The sequence below is a fragment of the Oncorhynchus clarkii genome, chromosome 6 (assembly GCF_045791955.1).
Source record: "Oncorhynchus clarkii lewisi isolate Uvic-CL-2024 chromosome 6, UVic_Ocla_1.0, whole genome shotgun sequence".
Lineage (NCBI taxonomy): Eukaryota > Metazoa > Chordata > Actinopteri > Salmoniformes > Salmonidae > Oncorhynchus > Oncorhynchus clarkii.
Genome location: NC_092152.1, coordinates 57,691,687 through 57,714,877, shown reverse-complemented (window position 1 = coordinate 57,714,877; position 23,191 = coordinate 57,691,687). Strand labels below are relative to the sequence as shown.

The 23,191-nt window shown below is 43.8% G+C and overlaps 1 protein-coding gene across 3 annotated transcripts in view; it reads left to right on the top strand.

Moving 5' to 3' along the window:
• The first annotated feature begins 548 nt into the window (after positions 1-548).
• Positions 549-23,191, top strand: part of LOC139411347 (protein C-mannosyl-transferase DPY19L3-like) — a 39,788-nt gene continuing 17,145 nt past the window's right edge. Inside the window, exons 1-10 of one of the 3 annotated variants that reach the window (XM_071157607.1) lie at positions 549-625; positions 1,831-1,951; positions 7,278-7,405; positions 14,839-14,929; positions 17,088-17,209; positions 17,326-17,471; positions 17,785-17,908; positions 18,121-18,255; positions 19,495-19,626; positions 19,795-19,896. In XM_071157607.1, coding sequence (XP_071013708.1) covers positions 1,840-1,951; positions 7,278-7,405; positions 14,839-14,929; positions 17,088-17,209; positions 17,326-17,471; positions 17,785-17,908; positions 18,121-18,255; positions 19,495-19,626; positions 19,795-19,896 — 1,092 coding nt within the window. In that variant the 5' untranslated portion in view covers positions 549-625; positions 1,831-1,839. Of the gene's footprint in view, positions 639-1,830; positions 1,952-7,277; positions 7,406-9,581; positions 9,931-14,838; positions 14,930-17,087; positions 17,210-17,325; positions 17,472-17,784; positions 17,909-18,120; positions 18,256-19,494; positions 19,627-19,794; positions 19,897-23,191 lie in introns of those variants that run through there. The other 2 variants (XM_071157606.1, XM_071157605.1) reach the window with 2 other exon arrangements.

The following is a 23,191-nucleotide window of genomic DNA, read 5'->3' as shown; positions in this document are numbered from 1 at the left end:
GATACTTTGAAGAATTACAAATATAAAATATTAGATTTTTTTAACACTTTTTTGGTTACTTAGATTTGTTTAACACTTTTTTGGTTACTACATGATTCCATATGTGTTATATAATATTTCTGATGTCTTCACTATTATTCTACAATGTAGAAAATAAGTAAAAATAAAGAAAACCCCTTGAATGAATAGGTGTCACCAAACTTCCCCGGAAGCTGATAGTGGTGGTGGTACATTTTATACATCCAGAATGTAGCCTAAGTGTTTACAATTGTGTGAGTTGCTGTCTTTCTATAATTGATGATGACATTCAGGATAATAATAAGCAATTCGACGTGTGGCGCTGTGCTATTGTGTGTTCTATGTGTCGATTTTTGTAGGACCAGAATTATTCATATTCATTTATTTATTAATTTATACATAAAAAAGTATCAGTTTTTCAACTTAACCAAATATTATTTTTTCTCGTGGTGGGTGGCATAGAAGGCGCCGGGTCTGAAAATGTGCTACATTGTTTCAAGCCTTTACACGACTGAACTAGAGACTCTACGCATGTATCGAGTGTCGGTGGGAGGGAGAGAGGAGAAACCTTTGGACATCCGATAAGGGATTGCAAGCGCTGTCGAGGGTGAGGCATAAATGTATGAACAAGTGTAATCAAATAATTTTTTGTTGCTATCAAAAACGACATTCACTATCGACCGAGCATGAAACCGATACTGAGGCTGTCCATTCGAAGAGACCGAGATTAGCGAGTGATGCGTTCTGATATTTCATGACATTCTAGCAGCGGCGTGAGTAGGAAATGCCGCTGCAACCCAGGCCTGTGTGATGAATGAAAACAGCGAATGAATGAAAAGCAAGAGACAATTGTGTAGTTTGTTTGCGGTTTTTTCATGGGTTACCACAAAAAAAAATGTGTTTGTGTTTAGTTGTTTTTCTTTTTGCAAAACTGTAATGGCAGCATAGGATGATGGAGACGCGACACACTTTCGATAGACAGTCAGTCACTATTTGATGACATCAGGGGACACGTTGATGTGCAGTCTGTCCCATGAGGTAACGGTGAAAACATTGCTCTTTGCTGTTCAAATGAAGTCAATGGCACCTATACAATGACACATGGTAAATACGAAAGATGCTTTGCATTATACTGTTCGTGTCCATTATGATTCCAATTCCATAACCTATATAGGATGTAATACAATGGGACAATAGCCAACTGATGGAGGCACATACCGCCTCAGTCAAGCAGCATCACACTTGGATGTTGTTTTAACTGGTCATTTTCTAATTGTGTGTGAATGGATGGTTACTTCTTATGCATTTAAATGTACTTTCTACTCTCTCTCGTATGTGTGTCTGTAAATTGTTAAACACTTACTGTGTACCTATGTTTGTCCTCTGTTGCGTACCTTTCTTTGTTTGCTGAAATCCATACTTTTGAGTAAAATGTTAATCAAATACAACTACAGCCTTGTTTCCTTGTTGAGATTCAATTGGCAGGTGTGCATTCACGCTGAGTTGCCATCTTAGAGCAACAGCAATGAGGAAACAGTCTGTGATTTGTATTTGATTAACGGTTTATTAAAAAGTATGGATTTCAGCAAACAAAGAAAGGCATTCAACAGCAGAGGATATGCATAGGTACACGGTAAGGGTTTAACAGTGAAACATGTTTATGAATCGGCGCATATCGATTAGAGAATCGGAGTCAGAAAAATCTAGTCTGCTCTCAACTCCGTGGGGGAGTTGAGGTCCTTGGCAGGGTGTGTGTGTGTGTGTAGGTCCCTATCTTGTGTGGAAGACTAATAGCTGCCCCTCCTTTTTCAGTGAGCCACCATGACTGCCCTTAGGCAGAGGAAGGGCAGCAAAGGAAGTAAGGAGCCTGGTCCAGAGGTCCTGAACCAGAGGTTCTACCCTTCAGCAGAGCCCCTAGAGAGGACTTCAGACGGTTAGTGTCATGCTCAGTATTCACATCAACATATTGGACCAATCCCTGTGTGACGGCCGCACCGCGTGTTACACAGTAAAAAAAAACTGCTTTACAGATGGCACATATGCACCTTAACGCTCACTTTAAACAATACGTAATGGAGTTAAAAACATACAATGAGCTCACTCCACATCTATCTTGAAATGTTTGCGGATGGAGCCATCCAATTGGTATTTGGGTGGCTCAACCCATTGGAGCGTTGTCAAGAAGGACGGTTTAGAAGGGGTGAGTGCGGGTGAGTGTAGGGATGGGTACTGAAACCTGGTATTAAACGGGACCCCTTACCGTGTACCTTATGAAAGACTGTAGTATCGATAAGCTCTGACATTATCGGTTCTGCTTTCGGTACTGGAGAAATTTAAGAAAATACATTTCCTGTTTATTATTGCTACGTAAACGTTATCTTGCACATTTTATCTCATCAACCGTTTCTAATTTGCAATAAGATTAAGACATTTGTTTATGAGGCATTTTCGCTATTCCCAATCCAGAAGAGAGATCTCTCTCTCACAGACTACAGCGTGCGCACACACACACCAGAAAGACCCTGCTCTTAATTAGTGACGATGTTCAAAAGTGTGGTTACTCTTCACCAGAGTCAATGCTGACAATGCTCGTTGCAACAAGACATTTTTGCTTGTAAGGGCGGAAACACGAGCAATCTTTCCAAACATCTATCGAAAGTGCATTGTGTACAGGCAGAGAAATGCACACTTTTCGACTGCCTAGCTCGTAGTTCATCTCTCGTTGCCCGATCTACGTTAGGTATGTATGCTAGCAGCCTAGAGCCCACACACCGAGTTAACTAGATTATGCGAACATGGGTTCATGATCAGAAGGAACCATTAGACAGCTGATTGAATTTATGAACGTTAACGTGGCAGCTACAATGAACCAAACCACTCCTCCCTCTAATACCACTGGTCCAAGCCAAAGACAAGCCCAAAGCCCCTTCACGCTGGCAGCTAGTGGGAGGATGACTGAGGAGAGGGTGAATGAGTGCCACCTAGCCATGATCAAGTTCATAGTGAAAGGCCTACACCCCTTTGCAACAGTGGAGTCCAAGGGCTTTAGGGAACAGTCTGTCGGTTTATATTGAGTTGTATTTATTTTTAGGATATAGTAGTGTAAAAGGGTTGTATGTTAGTCCCAACACTCAACAATACAATACACACAACATACACAACAACACAATAATTCAACACAACTATCTTTTTATTTTACTGTAGAGAGATGAGCAAGGCACTGCACTCAACCCCAAATATACCCCTCCCTCCAGGAGTTACCTCAGTGACACGTTAATTCTTACCTGGTATGAGCTGAAGGATGTGCCAAAGCTGGCCATCACATCAGAAGGGTAGACCAGCCTCTGTCAGGACCACTTTCTCACTGTTACAGTACACTACACAAACCAGGGCAGTGTAAAACAAGGTCCTCCACACCAGGGCAGTGTACAAATCGCAAACTGGTGAAGTAGTGACAGAGGAGATCTCAGACATTCTGGAAGAGTTTGTGGTAGAGCCAAGCAAGATTGTAGCTTTGACTGTTGATAATGCTGGCGATATGGATGTTGCCATCAAGAGGCTATACTTTCTAACAATAGGATGCTTTGCACACACATTGAATCTGTCAGCGCAGAAAATCTACAAAGTGACTTCCATCAATAAATGGGCAGCTCGAATCAGAGCAGTGGTCGTGTGGTTCAAGAGATCCTCCATGTCCAGCCCCAATCAGAGCAGTGGTCGTGTGGTTCAAGAGATCCTCCATGTCCAGCCCCAATCAGAGCAGTGGTCGTGTGGTTCAAGAGATCCTCCATGTCCAGCCCCAATCAGAGCAGTGGTCGTGTGGTTCAAGAGATCCTCCATGTCCAGCCCCAATCAGAGCAGTGGTCGTGTGGTTCAAGAGATCCTCCATGTCCAGCCCCAATCAGAGCAGTGGTCGTGTGGTTCAAGAGATCCTCCATGTCCAGCCCCAATCAGAGCAGTGGTCGTGTGGTTCAAGAGATCCTCCATGTCCAGCCCCAATCAGAGCAGTGGTCGTGTGGTTCAAGAGATCCTCCATGTCCAGCCCCAATCAGAGCAGTGGTCGTGTGGTTCAAGAGATCCTCAGAGCATGTCCAGCCCCAATCAGAGCAGTGGTCGTGTGGTTCAAGAGATCCTCCATGTCCAGCCCCAATCAGAGCAGTGGTCGTGTGGTTCAAGAGATCCTCCATGTCCAGCCCCAATCAGAGCAGTGGTCGTGTGGTTCAAGAGATCCTCCATGTCCAGCCCCAATCAGAGCAGTGGTCGTGTGGTTCAAGAGATCCTCCATGTCCAGCCCCAATCAGAGCAGTGGTCGTGTGGTTCAAGAGATCCTCCATGTCCAGCCCCAATCAGAGCAGTGGTCGTGTGGTTCAAGAGATCCTCCATGTCCAGCCCCAATCAGAGCAGTGGTCGTGTGGTTCAAGAGATCCTCCATGTCCAGCCCCAATCAGAGCAGTGGTCGTGTGGTTCAAGAGATCCTCCATGTCCAGCCCCAATCAGAGCAGTGGTCGTGTGGTTCAAGAGATCCTCCATGTCCAGCCCCAATCAGAGCAGTGGTCGTGTGGTTCAAGAGACCCTCCAAGCAGCAGCTCCTTGGTAAGAAGCCAGTTCAATCTATTAAAAGTATTATTTTGAAATTCCCACATTTAACAATTGAATTCAATATCCAAGTGTGCGGTAATGAAATGTATGTTGTTTTTTGTTGTTGTTTCAGGCCTTCCGCAGCACGCACTCATCCTTGATGTCAAGACCAGATGGAACTCTATCTAATGATAGAGAGATTCATGGAGCAGTATCCAGCGATCCAAGCAGCAGCCTTGGACCCACGACTGCAAAAGGCAATGACCAAGGACTACCTGGACCGTCTGAAGGACAAGGACTTCCATAAGGCTGAGGAGTTTGTCCAGCTCATGAGAATCCTCTATACATCCACACTGTGTGTGTGACATGTGAAAAGAATGCCACCTGTGGACAGATCATACCCATCCTCGAAAAACTTGAAGAGCAATTCACTGTGAAGCGTGAAGATACAACGTTTGTGGCAACCATCAAAGAGAAGGTGTGGGAGAACCTCCCAGAGCGCTATCAGGATGAGGACATTCAAGCCTTCCTGCATGAGGCCACATCAATGGACCCCAGATTTAAAGGGAGGTCGTTGAGTGACGCCACCTGGGGCAGGCTGAGGAAGGCAGCTGTTGAGGCCAAAGTGACAAGGAGCAACACCAGGGCTGTCAGAGGAGCCGGAGCAGTCACACAGAGCACCTGCAACAGGAGGAGGAGTGAAGGAGAGGAAATGGAGGAGACCTCCATTGTACAAAACAAGGGGTGCCTTGGAGGAGCTGTTCTCACAGGAGGACAGGGAGTTGAGGTTGACGATCCAACAGGACACCTCGTCCCTCAACCTCAGCGAGCGTGTTGACCTAGAGGTGGAGCTCTACGAAGGCCTGCCTCCCGTTCCCATGGCTGAAGATCCTGTGATGTGGTGGTGGGAGAAGAGAGCTACTCTGCCCCTCCTCACAAACATTGCAACAAGCTACCTCTGTGCTCAAGCCTCCTCCACCCCTAGCGAGAGTGTATTTTCGACTGCAGGGAACACAATAAGCCAGGAGAGGTCCCGACTTCTGCCAGAGAAGGCAAATATGTTGATCTTTCTCCAGAAGAACTGCTAAGAACTGTTAGTCATTTTGCAGCCCACCTGCATGCCCCACCCGTGTTGCTCTAAACCACTGTATTTTCTTTTGCAGGAAAATATTTTTTATCTAATTTGTTTTACATTTCCATCATCACAACATTAGTCTATAATAGTGATTTGTTCAAAACATTGCGGTTTCTTTTGCTGTAAAAAAAAATATATATAATCGTATTTATTTTACATTTCATAAAATAAAGCAAAACAATGTTAATTCTGTTCTTAATTTGTTTAGTTTTTTTCCCCGTTAGAAATAACAAAAATAACCAATAAGAATACCGTTAAAGTACCGGATCGATAAGCGGTATCGGTAAGAGTAGTAATACCGTTAAAATCTTAGCGATACCCATCCCTCGGTGAGTGTAATGGAGTTAAGAGTGTACCGTAAACTCACTCTGCGGCTAGCTTGAAATGTTGCGGACGAAGCCATCCAATTGGTACCTTTTTTAGGGGGCGCAACCCATTTGAATGTTGTCAAGGAGGGTGGTCACGTGTTGCGTTGCCGTGGATCACTGGTTCGAGCCCAGTATGGGGCAGTCAGACTGCGGAGGAAGCTACGCTGTTAGCAGCACAATGACCCCAGTCACATATACACACTAGCGATACACATAATATAGAAATGAGGACGTGACCCTTTGCTTTTTGTTTTCTTATATCCCGTACATAACTTTATTGCGGAAATACAATCTTGCCGTTTGATATCATCGTTTCTCTATGTTGAATGCATGCTTCATAGTTTTACGTGGTAACAGTCACTTGTATACTTAACTCCATCTAACTTTTAATTGAACCATTTATGAGCAAACAGTAAAAGTTCTATATAATGTCTTGTTTACTGCCGTGTCTCTCGTCACCGGCACCATGTCTGCGCAGCATGGATGCCGGCTGTGTTCTGGTAAAGGAGGTCCGAGCGGAATTCCGACGCTGAAGTATGTTTCTGGAGGGGCGTTGGGAAATGTCACCGCAGAGGAACATTTTTTTTCTTCCCTTGACGTGTTAAAATAGCAAAGTACCTTTTCATTCATTGATCTTTTTTGTTGTTGCGTACAGCTAACGCTAAAATAACTATGTATTTAACATCTGATCAGTACATTCCCACTTTATGTCATGATGATGTGAATTGAAAGTGAATGGCGCTGGCCACTCCCCATATATTCTCTCTGTCAAACCGCTTCTTTTCAGGTGACGTATGTACGTTCTGTTCCTGCACCTTAGATCTGTTTGTTTTTTAAAAGTTGAGACATTAGGACAGTCTGTTTTTTTTCATTTCAATTAATTAATCAATTGTGTCTTTATTAAAGCACTTTGGTTTATTTTCTCTAGTCATAATTTGTATTTTGCACATTTGATAAATAAAACCCCTACATTTTCTTTTTGCACCCTATCTCAGTATCTCTTGTTTCCTCCTTGGTCATCCCTAACATCCTGTTAGGCATGGTGTCACATTGGTCAACGTAAGATGGTTATAGTTTCCTCATAATGCATACATACAAGAACCTTGTTTAGCCAAAAGATGTATAGGCTATCAATGGAGACATGAGTATTGTTTTGTGTTATGTTATTCTCTCTTCAGGCGTATGGACATGGAGGACAGTGCTGTGGGTTGCCATAGGTTGGACTGTGGGAATTAGTCTTGGCATGCTGTCCTGCATCTATGTGGCTACGCTCCATGAAAATGACCTGTGGTTTTCCAACATTAAGGTGAGAATCCCCACAGATGACCTCACTGTATCACCATTGTTACTTGACTGTCCTGCACCCCACCCCTCGTCAATTTCACATGTTGGAATCATGTCGTCAAGTTGTTGGCAATAATGAATAGGTTATAGAAAGGAAGAGATCTTGATTACGTGTAACTTGTATGACATATCGTGAGTTATGATCTATTTCCTTTGTTGGATTTCCTGAAGTCATAAACACCTCAAGGTGAAACAGACAGATGGGTTCTCCACGTCTTTCTAAACAGATTGTTTTTCAGCCCTTTTATAACCAAAGTCCTGAAATTCAAGCCAGCGGTTGTTACCGAATCCACCCTGAGCCTTCCAGAACAGTAAAAAAGAACATGTGATTCTGCCCAAAGATATTATATCATGTTCAGTCTGACGTGAAGTGCCTTTCCTGTAGTCTGGGACGTCATTAAATGGACCACATTTTGAGCTTCTTGTCAGGCCTCCCTCCTCAATAATTCCCGGGTGTTGATTTTGTCAGGAGCAGTGGTAGTTGACAGTTGTTTTTTTCCCCTCACGGTGCTGTGTTTTCTCTTTGAGAGTCCAGGTGTATACCTCCCACACAAATGCACAGCACAACTCGGCCCACTCATCCAGGTTGTGAATAATTTGCGAGTGTGTCATGGATATCAAAGCTCACACCTAATTGAGCTAACCTGCGTGGATGCACATATTTGATTCTATTCTGTTTCTTTGTCTTTGTGTTGTGTTTTTTTCTCCCCCTTCTCTGCCTCTGTCTCTCTGTGAACGTAGAGAAGGTAGACAGATGTTCTCATTTATAATAAATGCGGGTAACTTTACAGAGCTGGCAGTAGCGACTCCCCTGTATTCAAACTCTGTGTGTTTATTTAACACAGTGTTCAAGAGGGTGACATCACTGCACATTGTGAGCCTAGCAGTTTCCCAGAAAAGTGTGTGTGTGTGTGTGTGTGTGTGTGTGTGTGTGTGTGTGTGTGTGTGTGTGTGTGTGTGTGTGTGTGTGTGTGTGTGTGTGTGTGTGTGTGTGTGTGTGTGTGTGTGTGTGTGTGTGTGTGTGTGTGTGTGTGTGTGATGCCTGTTAATGCAATCCTAGTCGTGGCTTTCTAAGAGATTTTAAATCCACACTGTGGAAAAAGCTGAACAGTGGTATCCTATGACTACCGGTACTACCTTATATGATTCATGCTTTAGTTCTGACTTCGGGTAGAGATGACCATGACTGGAATAAGCAATGCTCTCCTTATGTTTCATCAGCTATCCTCAGGAACAATGTCTCTTGACTGAATCAAGTGGGGACTGAGTGCAGCAAAACATGCTGAATATGAATTTCCTTGTCTTGGAGTCAGTGGTGATTGTTTGTTGCAGTTAATCTATTGTGACTTGAGGGCTGCACGGGAGAATGCCGGTCATGTCTGCTCTGTTTTGGGAGTCTGCTTGTTTTGAAAGAGACCGAATTGAATGATTCCATATTGTTTTTAAGCACCGTCCGCATGTTGGGTCAGTTTTGGCTCAGCGTTGACTGAATGTTACAGTAGCGTGTCTGAAAGGCAGACATGTCTCTTAGTTATTTCCTATGGGACATCACTGTTCACAGAGAAACAGCTGCGTCCGGGCCTACTAAATTCACCCCGTGTTGAGTCATGTCCATGACAGTTATAGCACCTACCGACGCTTATTTCTGACCACTTCTCTCGCTCACTCCACTTTTAGAACTACTTAAGCGGTCTGACAAATGGTTTTCCAAACGATGTTCCAGGCTTTTTGTCTATGGCTTTTTCCTCTCTCTCTCTCTTTTTTTAATAGATGTGCCGAGAGGTCACCAGTTGTGGTTGTGAGTTGATTCGCCTTCCCTGTCCGGCGATTTCAGTTGTCTTCCAGAACACAGACCGAGCTGGTCCCTGTTTGCTTCAGATTGTTTTGCCTTTTAAAGCCTTTTTTAATGGCCTTGTAAAACCAATGTGATTGCTTTCTTTTCTTTTTTTCCATCAACTGGTTATTAGACTGAGATTGGGCAGTTAAACAAGATCGACTGGGAAAACAGAAACGGAGTGAGGGGCCAGTTTTTGTTTTTTTCAGACTGTTTGCTGGACCATGAGAGGAGTGAGCTTGGAAGTAAGCCATGGTCACATGGAGAGGTTCTAATCATGACTCCGCCTGGGTACTTTCTCATCAGTGAGTGACTGCTGGATGTTAGAAGCAAGACCTGCATGAGCAATCCTGCATCCAGACATGGAAATACGCAAGAGAGGACCGAGCAAGCTGGAGCGTTCCTGGGACATCTCTCAATATGATATGTCTGCTGAAAGTTGTGTTGAAGCACGTGGGGGTTTAAGGGTCAGTGAAAGGGAAGACTCTGGGAGAGATTCCCAGAATTGGTACCGTCTGAGCATTCCACCTCTGTGGCCTTGGCAGACTGTTGTCATGGCAGCAGGGTTGGTTTTGGCTGTGCTAACTGGGCTGGCTCATGCCTGGTGTGTTTACTCCATACACGAGAACCTTCTGTGGTTCTCTCACCTCAAGGTAAGCTGTGCTCTGCTAATGTCAAGAATCAAATCAAATGTATTGGTCACATACACATGTCTAGCAGATGTTATGGCTGGTGTAGCGAAATGCTTGTGCTTCTAGCTCCGACAGTCCAAGTAATATCTAATAGTTTCACAACATATTCCAAAAAATACGCACATCTAAATAAGGAATGGATTAAGAATATGTACATATATGTCAGAGCAGCACTGGACTAAGATACAGTGGCATAGTATAGAATACAGTATTTACATATGAGATGGGTGATGCAATATTTAAATACAATTAAAGTGACTAAGATACTGTAGAATGCAAGATGCGGAAACATTATTAAAATGGCTAGTATTTAATTTCCTTAAAGTGGCCAGTGATTCCTAATCTATGTCTATAGGCAGCAGCCTCAGATGTGCTGGAGATGGCTGTTTAACAGTCAGTGGTGTAGTATACAATACAGTATAAACAGTTGAAGTCAGAAGTGAGGTTTCGGGTAGCCTTCCACAAGCTTCCCACAATAAGTTGGGTGAATTTTGTCTGATTCCTCCTGACAGAGCTGGTGTAACTGAGTCAGGTTTGTAGGCCTCCTTGCTCACACATGCTTTTTCAGTTTTGCCCACACATTTTCTATGGGATTGAGGTCAGGGCTTTGTGATGGCCACTCCAATACCCTGACTTTGCTGACCTTAAGCCATTTTGCCACAACTTTGGAAGTATGCTTGGGGTCATTGTCCATTTGGAAGACCCATTTGCGACCAAGCTTTAACTTCCTGACTGATGTTGCTTCAATATATCCACACAATTTTCCTTCCTCATGAAGCCATCTATTTTGTGAAGTGCACCAGTCCCTCCTGCAGCAGAGCACACCCCCATAACGATGGTCATTATGGCCAAACAGTTCTATTTTTGTTTCATCCGACCAGAGGACATTTCTCCAAAAAGTACGATCTTTGTCCCTGTGTGCAGTTACAAACCGTAGTCTGGTTTTTTTATGGCGGTTTTGGAGCAGTGGCTTCTTCCTTGCTGAGTGGCCTTTCAGGTTATGTTGATATAGGACTCATTTTTACTGTGGATATAGATACTTGTGTACCCGTTTCCTCCAGCATCTTCACAATGTCCTTTGCTGTTGTTCTGGGAATGATTTGCACTTTTCGCACCAAAGTACGTTCATCTCTAGGAGACAGAACGCGTCTCCTTCCTGAGCGGTATGACGGCTGCGTGGTCACATGGTGTTTATACTTGCATACTATTGTTTGTACAGATGAATGTGGTATCTTCAGGTGTTTGGAAATTGCTACCATGGGTGAACCAGACTTGTGGAGGTCTACAAATTTTTGGGGCTGATTTCCTTTGATTTCCCCATGATGTCAAGCAAAGAGGCACTGAGTTTGAAGGTAGGCCTTGAAATATATCCACAGGTACACCTCCAATAGGCTAATTGACATCACTTGAGTCAATCAGAAGCTTCTTAAGCCATGACATAATTTTCTGGAATTTTTCCAAGCTGTTTAAAGGCACAGTCAACTTATTTTATGTAAACTTCTGTCCCACTGGAATTGTGATAGAGTGAATTATAAGTGAAATAATATGTCTGAAAAGAATAGTTGGAAAAATTACTTGTCTCATGCGCAAAGTAGATGTCCTAACCTACTTGCCAAAACTATAGTTTGTTAATAAGAAATTTGTGGAATGGTTGAAAAAAGGGTTTTAATGACTCCAACCTAATTGTATGTAAACTTCCAACTTCAACTGTACAATGAGATGGGTGATGCAGTATGTAAACACAGTTTAAAAGTGACTTAGATACCATAAAATAGTTTGGAGCAGGGATGCACGATATATCGGTGAACATATCAGAATCGGCCGATATTAGCTAAAAATGCCAACATCGGCATTGGCCCGATGTCTAGTTTAACGATGTCTAGTTTAATTTTGCGGTACACGTTCAACACAGCATTCCTGACCTAGCCCACAATGTCTGCCTTGTGGATTGAGCAGTCAACAAGTCGAGCAGTCATCTGAAAGAGTAACTCAAAGGCGAAATCCATTAACGCCAAGATAATGGAATTCATTGCCCTTGACAATCAACCGTTCTCTGTCGTGGGCGATGGTGGTTTCGCACCGGTACACACTACCAAGTGTGCTATTTTTCAGATGTTGCCCTACAGGAGTTGCACAGTAATAGTGTCACTGCTATTAGCTTCACGACTGACATTTGGACCAGCGAGATCAACCCCATGAGCATGCTGAGTCTGACAGCACAATGGATCGTCGAGGATTTCGTACTGAGGAAAGTCGTATTGCATGCTCATGAATGTACTGGTTGTCATACCGCTGCTGCCATTTCAATGGCATTTGAGAACATGTGTGAAACCTGAACACACCAGCTAGGTCCATTCAAACAACTGACTCGAGAAATAAGCTCCTCAACTGTGCCTGCAGCAGACGTGATGCCCTCTGTCATGGCTTTGAAACGCCTGCTCAACAAAACGGCTGACACAGGCTGTGAGTAAGCGATTTGGTGGTATTCTCTCTTTACTGTCACCACCCTGCTTTATGCTATGTTACTTCGATGCAGACAAGAAACATGGTTTACGTGAAATGTTACATACACAGTTGAACGAGATGGAAACGGACACAGTGACAGTGCGCACCGAGGAAGAGAGGCCACGGATAGACAGAGCTGAAACTTTACTGTTTGACATGTATGATGAAATCCTGGTTGAGAATGAAACGACTGAACTAATGAACAATGAAACAGCACAGCAAGTAAGTGAAAGTAGGTTTTGATGATGTTTTACTGGTAATGGGGACATATGTAAATCCCAACAAAATCACTTTTTGGTGTGTGTGTAACTGTTTATTTAACTTGGCAAGTCAGTTAAGAACAAATTCTTATTTACAATGACGGCCTACCCCAGCCAAACCCAGACGACACTGGGCCAATTGTGCACCGGCCTATGTGTCTTCCAATCACGGCCGGGTGTGATATAACCTGGATTCGATCCAGGGACTGTATTGACGCCTCTTGCACTGCGATGCAGTGTCCGTGTGTATGTTTTAACTATTTAACTGTACTAGAATGCTTAAAAGGCCGCTAAAATTGTTATCGTATCGTGGTTTTTTTTGTCAAGGAAAATATTGGATATCTGTATCGGACAAAAATGTCATATCACTAGTGCATCACAAGTGTGGCGTGCAGTTTACACATATGAGATGAGTAATGATTAATGCTAGATACGGAAACATTATTAAAGTGGCTAGTGATCCATTTCTAAAAATGGCCAGTGTCTATGTCTATAGGCAGCCGCCTCTGATGTGCTAGTGATGGCTGTTAAGCAGTCTGATGGCCTTGAGATGGAAGCTGTTTCTCAGTCTCTCAGTCCCAGCTTTGATGCACCTGTACTGACCTCGCCTTCTGGATGATAGTGGGGTGAACAGGCAGTGGCTCGGGTGGTTGATGTCCTTGATAATCTTTTTGGCCTTCCTATGGCATCGGGTGCTGTAGGTGTCCTGGAGGGCGGGAGGTTTTCCCCCGGTAATGCGTTGGGCAGACCACACCATCCTCTGGAGAGCTTTGCGGTTGTGGGCGGTGCAGTTGCCGTACCAGGCGGTGATACAGCCCGACAGGATGCTCTCAATTGTGCATCTGTAAATATTTTGGGGGTTTTAGGTGTTAAGACAAATGTATTCAGCCTCCTGAGGTTGAAAAGGCGCTGTTGCTCCTTCTTCACCACATTGTCTGTGTGGGTGGACCATTTCAGTTTGTCAGTGTTGTGTACGCCGAGGAACTTGAAACTTTCCACCTTCTCCACTGTGGTCCCATCGATGTGGATAGGGGGGTGCTCCCTCTGCTGTTTCCTGAAGTCCACGATCATCTCCTTAGTTTTGTTGACGTTGAGTGAGTAGTTATTTTCCTGGCACCAGACTCCCAGAGCCCTCACCTCCTCTCATCATTGTTGGTAATTAAGCCTACTACTGTTGTGTCATCTGCAAACTTGATGATTGAGTTGGAGGCGTGCTTGGCCACGCAGTCATGGGTGAACAGGGAGTACAGGAGGGAGCACTAGTGTTGAGGATCAGTGAAGAGATGGTGTTGTTTCCTACCTTCAACACCTAGGGGCGATCCGTCAGGAAGTCCAGGACCCAGTTGCACAGGGCGGGGTTCAGACCCAGGGCCTCTAGCTTGATGATGAGCTTGGAGGGTACTATGGTGTTAAATTCTGAGCTATTGTCAATGATCAGCATTCTTACATAGGTATACCTTTTGTCCAGATGGGACAGGGCAGTGTGGTGGCGATTGCGTTGTCTGTGGATCTATTGGGGCGGTAAGCAAATTGAAGTGGGTCTAGGGTGGCAGGTAAGATGGAGGTGATATGATCCTTGACTAGTCTCTCAAAGCACTTCATGATGACATAGGTGAGTGCTATGGGCCGATAGTCATTTAGTTAAATTACCTTTGCTTTCTTAGGTACGGGGACAATGTTGGCCATCTTGAAGCATGTGGGGACAACAGACTGGGATAGGGAGAGATTGAATATACAGTGGGGCAAAAACGTAGCGTCATACCCAAGAAGACTCAAGGCTGTAATCGCTGCCAAAGGTGCTTCAACAAAGTACTGAGTAAAGGGTCTGAATACTTATGTACATGTGATATTTCAGTTTAGAAAATGTATACATTTGCACAAAAACATGTTTTTGCTTTGTCATTATGGGGTGTAGATTGTTGAGGGGAAAAAAATATTTAATCAATTTTAGAATAAGGCTGTAACGTAACAAAATGTGGAAAAATTCAATGGGTCTGAGTACTTTCAATGCACTGTACCTGTTGTTCATATGGAGAACTCATCTTTGTTTTTTGTCTGGTTTTTATGTTTTGTAAATGTATTTTCATCTCTACTTATATTTCAGGAAGTTGAGCGTGAAATCTCCTTTCGGACAGAATGTGGCCTGTACTACTCGTACTATAAACAGATGTTGAGAGCTCCCTCCATACAGCAAGGTATGGTACAATGACAATCTACTCACAGTAGATATAGGCTAGCCCCCCTACTCCCACAATCCCCTCAGGTTATTCTACTAGTCATCTCAGGGGAAAGAGCACAGAGGCTACTGAGAATCATAACCTTTTATGGCCACAAGTGCTCTTTCAGAACTCAATGCCCTGGAAATGAGCCCATTCACTTTTAAAACATTTCCTTCTCTTGTAAACTCTGGACAGTCATCTTTTCGCCCTCATTAAATAAATGTATTTGAATTATGCAAGCATTTGCCAAAAGAGAGGTCCTTTAAAATAGCGAGACAGAGGGCATTGACATACCCCTCGGTCCACTTGTCTGTCTGGTTGTGTCCCTTCATCATTATGTAATGAGGGAGGTATTTGACCAATGGCTTGTTATGTAACCATGGTAACAAAGCTAGTTAAAAGGGAGACAATGAAGAAAATAAAAAAAACTATGGCATTGTAAGTGACCTGTCATACTTGATCTTTTAACAGCACCTCTCAGGATGGGTGCTGTTGTATTTATGCATGGATATAGCGCAGTCATTTTGCCTGGCTCTAATCAAAGGCCTGGAGCGAAACCTCAGATCTTTTGTTGCTATTTTCGAGGTACTGTTTGCCCATACCAAACGTGATTCAATAACGCTCTAGCCCAGCAGACTGGAAACATGATCACACTTTGTTTACATGATTCCATCTGCCCAAGTTAGCGTGATCTTATCCCGACATCACAACTCAGCAGAGTTAATATGAGATCAGAGTGATGTGTCACCGTTTTTTTTAAATTGTCACGCAAATGTGGAATTAGTATCTCACACCCTATAACTCTGGAGAAGTTAGTCTGTTTAGGTTGAATGAGTGGCTGTATTACTCTATATACTGAAAGTGGACCAGTCACAGAAAGTTTAAAGTAAGTGTCCAGGGAAAATCTCACTTTTTAAAAGTTAAAGACCGTTTACATTTTTGTATTTTTTTTAAGCTTGCTATTTCCTCATAAAGGATGATGACATCCTCCTGAGGAGGATGAGCTGGCCAATCAGTTGTCTATTCGCGTTAATATTTTTAATGACCGGTTACTCGCCTACACAATAAAGTAGTGAGGAAGAGGAGGAGCTCCGCTGGCCGTTCGTGTCTGGAAGTAATTTAGCCATTCATTGTAGCCATTGGCACTCTGTAGTTGCAGTTTTCTCTAGTTTTCTCGTGTCAATTAACTTTTTACATTCCTGGATTACTCATTATACCAATAAAGTCAGATTGAATCAACAAATACAATAGTCAGTTTAAAAAAGGTTAAGGGTGTAAGACTGTGTACATATCTGGCTGCGTTGGCAAAATCACTACATATCCCAGCGAGCTAAGCAGGGAGAGGCTGCCCATTGTCACAGTTCCACGACCAGTCAGAAACATCCAGCTAACCCTATGCCAATGATGCCAGTGGATCTCAAAACTGAACTTGGATCCGTGTTAAGTAGCAATGATATCCTTCGCCACCATTGTCTTACAACACGACAGATTGCTCGAACCAGTCAACAAAACCATTTTTTTTTAAAATCTAGTTTCTTTCCAGCGAATTTCTTAGTTACATGATTGTACGTCTAACTAACAAAGAAGTTTTAAAGTTGTAGCGTAGTTCAGCTAGTTTAGCCAGGGAAAACCGGGGCAAACGAGCTCGGGGCAGGATATACTGTAGCTGGGCGCCCATGTGCACTAGGCTAATTCAGAGCACAAATTGTAGTTTTTATGCCATTATATCAGGAAAAAAAGTTTGAACAATTCAGAGACTGAAACGAATACATCAGATGACAAATATTTAACTGGAGCGAGTCGATACCCAATCCTGAAATCAGCTGTCGCTGCCAATAGAAAAACAAGGCTTAAAATGACATTTGATTGAACCTGAATCTAGAAAATGAATGGTGAAGTCGATTCCGGACGCGTTTAGGCTCCTCCTCCTCACCGCTCTGTTCTGTTGTTGTTGTTCACCTAAACCATTCCAACACAGAAAAAAACTGCCTTTTAACACACATGATTACCAGTTTTTGGAAGGAGAACTATTTCACTTATATTGTAATTAATTATAGGTCATAATTCATAGAAATCTGGAAACATGGGACAGTTACCTTAAGAAAGAACCTTATTTCTGTCTGTATGCGATCAGGTCTTTCAGAGCTCATCAATGATAATGCCACTGAATCCAAGAGAACCATCAACCTCCTGCGACGCATGAACATCTATCAGGAGGTGTTCCTAGGTGTTCTCTATAGGATTCTACCCATACAGGTAATACAGAGAGCCCACGTCTACTAACGAGGCATTTCAAATAATAATGGAGATGATTGATAAGATGATTGGTCATTATTTCATTGTGTGTGTGTGTGTGTGTGTGTTTGTTTCAGGCCTACCTGGAGCCAGTGTATTTCTATATCTACACAGTGTTTTCCCTCCAAGCGGTGTATGTCATAGCCCTGTTCATCACAAGCTGGCTGCTCAGTGGTTCCTGGCTAGCAGGGGCTCTCACTGGAGTCTGGTACATCCTCAACAGGTATACATCTCACCATGCACACCCAACTAATGATTCATTGTAAGGTTAAACGTATTGGCCTGGTCCCAGATCTGTTGGTGATTTTGCCTACTTCATTGTCAAGCTAAACATGACACAAGTCCATAAGGACTTGGCAAGAGAGCAGAAACAGACTGGCATACAGTTTATACAATTGTAGCTACTGGACAAACTTGATGACCTACTGCAAGCTGTCACAAATCCAATCCTAAAATTCCCCCTTCGACCTAAGATCTGAATGGACATTTTAAATGGTGGTGGTCTTGAGTGTTCCATGTGTGTGATTGTGTTCCAGAGTGGACACAACGCGGGTGGAGTTCACCATCTCGCTCAGGGAGAACTGGTCCCTGCCCTTCTTCGCCCTCCAGATAGCTGCCATCACTTGCTACCTGAGGCCTCACCTCAAACCCATCCAGCAGGTAGACACTCACCTAGCAGAGGACACCATCATCTCCTCTGTTCTCTACACGCATACAATTAGACCAGAATAGGAGAATGAAGAGAACATCTGTGGAAATAGACAATGAATCACTATCGAATGAAGTGTCTAATCTTAGAAGTTGTTTTGAGGTCAAGTGGCTGATTTCTAATGGGATCTGTGTTCTTCTGTCCACTCCTTTCCTGTGAGCAGAAGGTGGTGTTGTGGCTGATGTTCCTGGCCACGTTGTGTTTCTGCCTCACCTGGCAGTTTAATCAGTTCATCCTGCTGGTTCAGGCTCTCATCATCTTCACCCTGGACTGTCTGGACCTCATCTCCACAGAACAGGTCTGTGACATCATTCCTCTCTCATCATGCACATTACTATCACAGCATTCAGCCAAACATATGTTGCATTATTTTGTTCCTAGGCTGAGATTCAATCCGTCACAGATTTAAGGACCTGTGCATGATGTTAGAGAGATCACGTTCGCTGTGGATGGCAGCTCAAGCAATCAAGGCTTGAGGGTTAAGAGTTGAGCCGGGATCTGCACATGAAGCTAGGTTCAGGGTTTTGGTTCAAATACAATTTTATTTGTCACATGCGCCAAATACCACAGGCATAGATTTTTCTGTGAAATGCTGATTTGTGAGGCCTTTCCCTACAGTGCAGAGTATATTCAAGGAGTACTGGTACCGAGTCAATGTGCAGGGGTACGAGGTAATTGAGGTAATATGTACATGTAGATAGGGGTCAAAGGGACTAGGTTATCAGGGTAGATCAAAAACCATAGTAGCAGCAGGGTATGTGAAAGTGTGTCTATCTGTGAGTGTGTCGTCAATATGTGTGAGCGTATGTAGTGTGTGTGTGTGTGTGTGTGTTGGACTGTCAGTGTACTGTGGGTAAAGTCCAGTGTGCAAGTGATTCAGTGATTTGCGGATAGAAGCTGTTCAGGAGCCTTTTGGTCTTTGACTTGGCGCTCCGGTACCGCTTGCCATGCGGTAGCAGAGAAAACAGTGTATGTCTTGGGTGGCTGGAGTCTTTGACAATTTTTGGGGCCTTTCACCGCCTGGTACAGAGGTCCTGGATGGTACACAGCTCAGCCCTAGTGATGTACTGGGCCTGACACACTACCCTCTGTAGCGCGGATGCCAAGCAGTTGCCATACCAGGCGATGATGCAGCCAGTCGAGATGCTGTCGTGGTGCAGCTGTAGAACTTTTTGAGAATCTGAGGGCGCATGCCAAATCTTTGAGGCTAGAGTTACAGTTGAGGTTAGTGTTTGTAGTTTGGGTTGAGGGTTGAGGGTTACAGTTGAGCCAGGATGTGGACATGAAGCTAAGGTTAGCGTTTTAGTTAGGGTTGAGCCAGGATGTGGACATGAAGCTAAGTTTAGCGTTTTAGTTAGGGTCGAGCCAGGATGAGGACTTTGTAGCTCAGTGGGTAAACCAGGGTGCTCGTAACGCCAGGGGTAGTGGGTTCTATTCCCAGGACCACCCATACGTAAAATGTATGCTCATATGAGCATACACACATCGCTTTGGATAAAAGAGCCTGCTAAATGACATTACCGGTACCTCTCTCCAGGTGACCTGCCTGTACCTAGTCCAGGTAAGCAGCCTGCTGTCCGTGTGGCTGCTGCAGTTCTGTAACTCCATGATCCTAGGCTCTCTGGCTCTCAGCTTCATTGTGGCCGCTCTCTTTGTCAAGCACTTCCAGGTGAGCCCAAGCACATACTGTATGTTCCTCTTCAAACCCCAGGGATTTGACTGGTTTATTTTACAGTCTTGGTATAGAGTAAGTGCAACATCTGTGGTCATGATGCACTGTGATATGCTGTTTGTGTTTTTGAAAGCTCTTTGTCTTTTTGCCTTGTGTTCCATGGAGAGAGGGCTGAAGACAGGTGGTCTCACAGCGCGGCTGGGAAAGCTGCTCCTTCACACCGTCCTCATCCTTGCACTAACATTCACTATTAATTATTTAGCCAAGGTGAGCCCTGAGACTTGTACTACATCCTCCTCCTCTTGTCACCAGGAATTAATAACAAGTCATCTATGTGTGTTATGGGCTGTGGAGAAGCCAGGAGAAAGGCACACAGGAATCCGGAGGACATCGTGAAAACATTTACAGTACCAGTCAAAAGTTTGGACACGCCTACTCATTCAAAGGGTTTTCTTTGTTTTTTCTACATTGTAGAATAATAATGAAGACATCAAAACTATGAAATAACACATTTGGACTCATGTAGTAACCAAAAAAGACCAATCAAAATATATTTCAGATTCTTCAAAGTAGCCACCCTTTGCAATGATGACAGCTTTACACACTCTTAACATTCTGTCAACCAGCTTCACCTGGAATTAGTTTCCAACAGTCTTGAAGGACTTCCCACATAGGCTGCTTTTCCTCCACTCTGCGGTCCAACTCATCCCAAACCATCTCATTTGGGTTGAGGTCAGGTGATTGTGGAGGCCAGTTCATCTGATGCAGCACTCCATCACTCTCCTTCTTGGTAAAATAGCCGTTACACAGCCTGGAGGTATGTTGGGTCATTGTCCTGTTGAAAAGTAAATGATAGTCCTACTAAGCACAAACCTGATGGGATGGTGTATCACTGCAGAATATTGTGGGAGCCATACTGGTTAAGTCACTGACAGTGTCACCATCAAAGCACCACCACACCGTCACACCTCCTCCTCCATGCTTCACAGTGGGAACCACACATGCGGAGATCATCCATTCCCCTGCTCTGCGTCTTGCAAAGACACAGCGGTTGGATCCAAAAATCTCACATTTGGATACAGCAGACCAAAGGACAGATTTCCACCGGTCTAATGTCCATTGCTCGTGTTTCTTGGTCCAAGCAAGTCTCTTCTTCTTCTTGGTGTCCTTTAGTAGGGGTTTCTTTGCAGCAATTTGACCATGAAGGCCTGATTCACACAGTCTCCTCTGAACAGTTGATATTGAGATGTGTCTGTTACTTGAACTCTGTGAAGCATTTATTTGGGCTGCATTTTCTGGTAACTCTAATGAACTTACCTTCTGCAGCAGAGGTAACTCTGTCTTCCTTTCCTGTGGCGGTCCTCATGAGAGCCAGTTCCGTCATATTGCTTGATGGTTTTTGCAACTGCACTTGAAGAAACTTTTTCAAAGTTCTTGAAATGTTCCATATTGATTGACCTTCATGTCTTCAGGTAATGATGGATTGTCGTTTCTCTTTGCTTTTTTGAGATGATCTTGCCATATTATGGACTTGGTCTTTTACCAAATAGGTCTATCTTCTGTATACCACCCCTACCTTGTCACAACACAACTGATTGTCTCAAACGCATTAAGAAGGAAAGAAATTCCCCAAATTAACAAGGCACATATGTTAATTTAAATGCATTCCAGGTGCATCTGGAATGCATCTCATGAAGCTGGTTGAGAGAATGCCAAGAGTGTGCAAAGCTGTCATCAGTGCAAAGGGTGGCTACTTTGAGGAATCTCAAATATATTTTGATTTGTTTTAACACTTTTTTGGTTACTGCATGATTCGATATGTGTTATTTAGTGATGCACCGATATGACATTTTTGTCCAATAGCGATGTCCAATATTTTCCTTGCAAAAAACCCCCCCGATAGTTAAAATAATAGCGGCCTTTTAAGCATTCTAGGACAGTTAAATAGTTAACACACACACATGGACACAGTGGTCTAAGGCACTGCATCTCAGTGCAAGAGGCATCACAACAGTCCCTGGTCCAAATCCAGGCTGTATCACATCTGGCCGTGATTGGGAGTCCCATAGGGTGGTGCACAATTGGCCCAGCGTCGTCCGGGGTAGGCCGTCATTGTAAATAAGAATTTGTTCTTAACTGACTTGCCAAGTTACATAAAGGTTACACACACACCACACTGACCAAAAATTAAAAAAATGGCATTTACGTATTTCCCCATTACCAATAAAACATAATCAAAACCTACAGTATTTTTCGCCGCGACCGGGAGACTCAGGGATATCCTTGTCTCATCGCGCGACTAGCGACTCCTGTGGCGGGCAGGCGCAGTGCACGCTGACCAGGTCACCAGGTGTACGTTCGGTGTTTCCTTCGACACATTGGTGCGGCTGGCTTCCGGGTTGGATGGGCATTGTGTCAAGAAGCAGTGCGGCTTGGTTGGGTTGTGTTTCGACGCATGGCTCTCGACCTTCGTACTCTCCCGAGTCCGAATTGGAGTTGCAGCGACGAGACAACTACTTCCATTGTATACCACAAAATTGGGGAGAAAAGGGGTGAAAAAAAATAAAACTACAGTATTTCTTTCACTTACTTTTTGTACTTTTTTGTTGTTCATTTGTTTATTTGTTGCATTCTCAACCAGGATTTCATCATACATGTCAAGCAGTAAAGTTTCAGCTCTGTCTGTCCGTGGCCTCTCTTCCTTGGTGCGCACTGTCACTGTGTCCGTTTCCATCTCGTTCAACTGTGTATGTAACATTTCACGTAAACCCTGTGTTCTTGTCTGCATCGAAGTAGCGGTCCTTGTACATAGCACCGAGCATGGTGGCAACATAGTAAAGAGAGAATACCACCAAATCGCTTGCTCACATCCTATGTCGCCAGTTTTGTTGAGCAGGCGTTTCAATGACATGACAGAGGGTATCACGTCTGCTGCAGGCGCAGTTGATGAGCTTATTTCTCGAGTCAGTTGTTCAAATGGAGCTAGCTGGTGTGTTCAGGTTTCCAGGTTTCAAACATGTTCTCAAATGCTATTGAAATGGCAGCAGCGGTATGACAACCAGCACATTCATGAGCATGCAATACGACTTTCCTCAGTACGAAATCCTCGACAACCCACTGTGATGTCAGACTCCGCATGCTCATGTGGCTGATATCGCTGGTCCAAATGTCAGTCGTGAAGCTAATAGCAGTGACGCTATTACTGTGTAACTTCGGTAGGGCAACATATAAAAATAGCGCACTTGTTAACATTAGTGTGAAAGCCAACATCACCCACGACAGAGAACGGTTGATTGTCAAGGGCAATGAATTCCTTTATCTTGGCGTTAATGGATTTCGCCTTTGAGTTGTCTCTCTGAAATGTTCTTACTCTTTCAAATGACTGCTCGACTTGTTGACTGCTCGATCCACAAGGCAGACATTGTGGGCTAGGTGTTGCAAGTGTAGCGCAAAATTTTACGTGGCATCATGTACCTACGTTTTATAGGTATGCATGTCAGCTTTGACATCGGCGTTGGAATAGACATTGGGCCGACGTTGGCATTTTTAGCTAATATCGTCC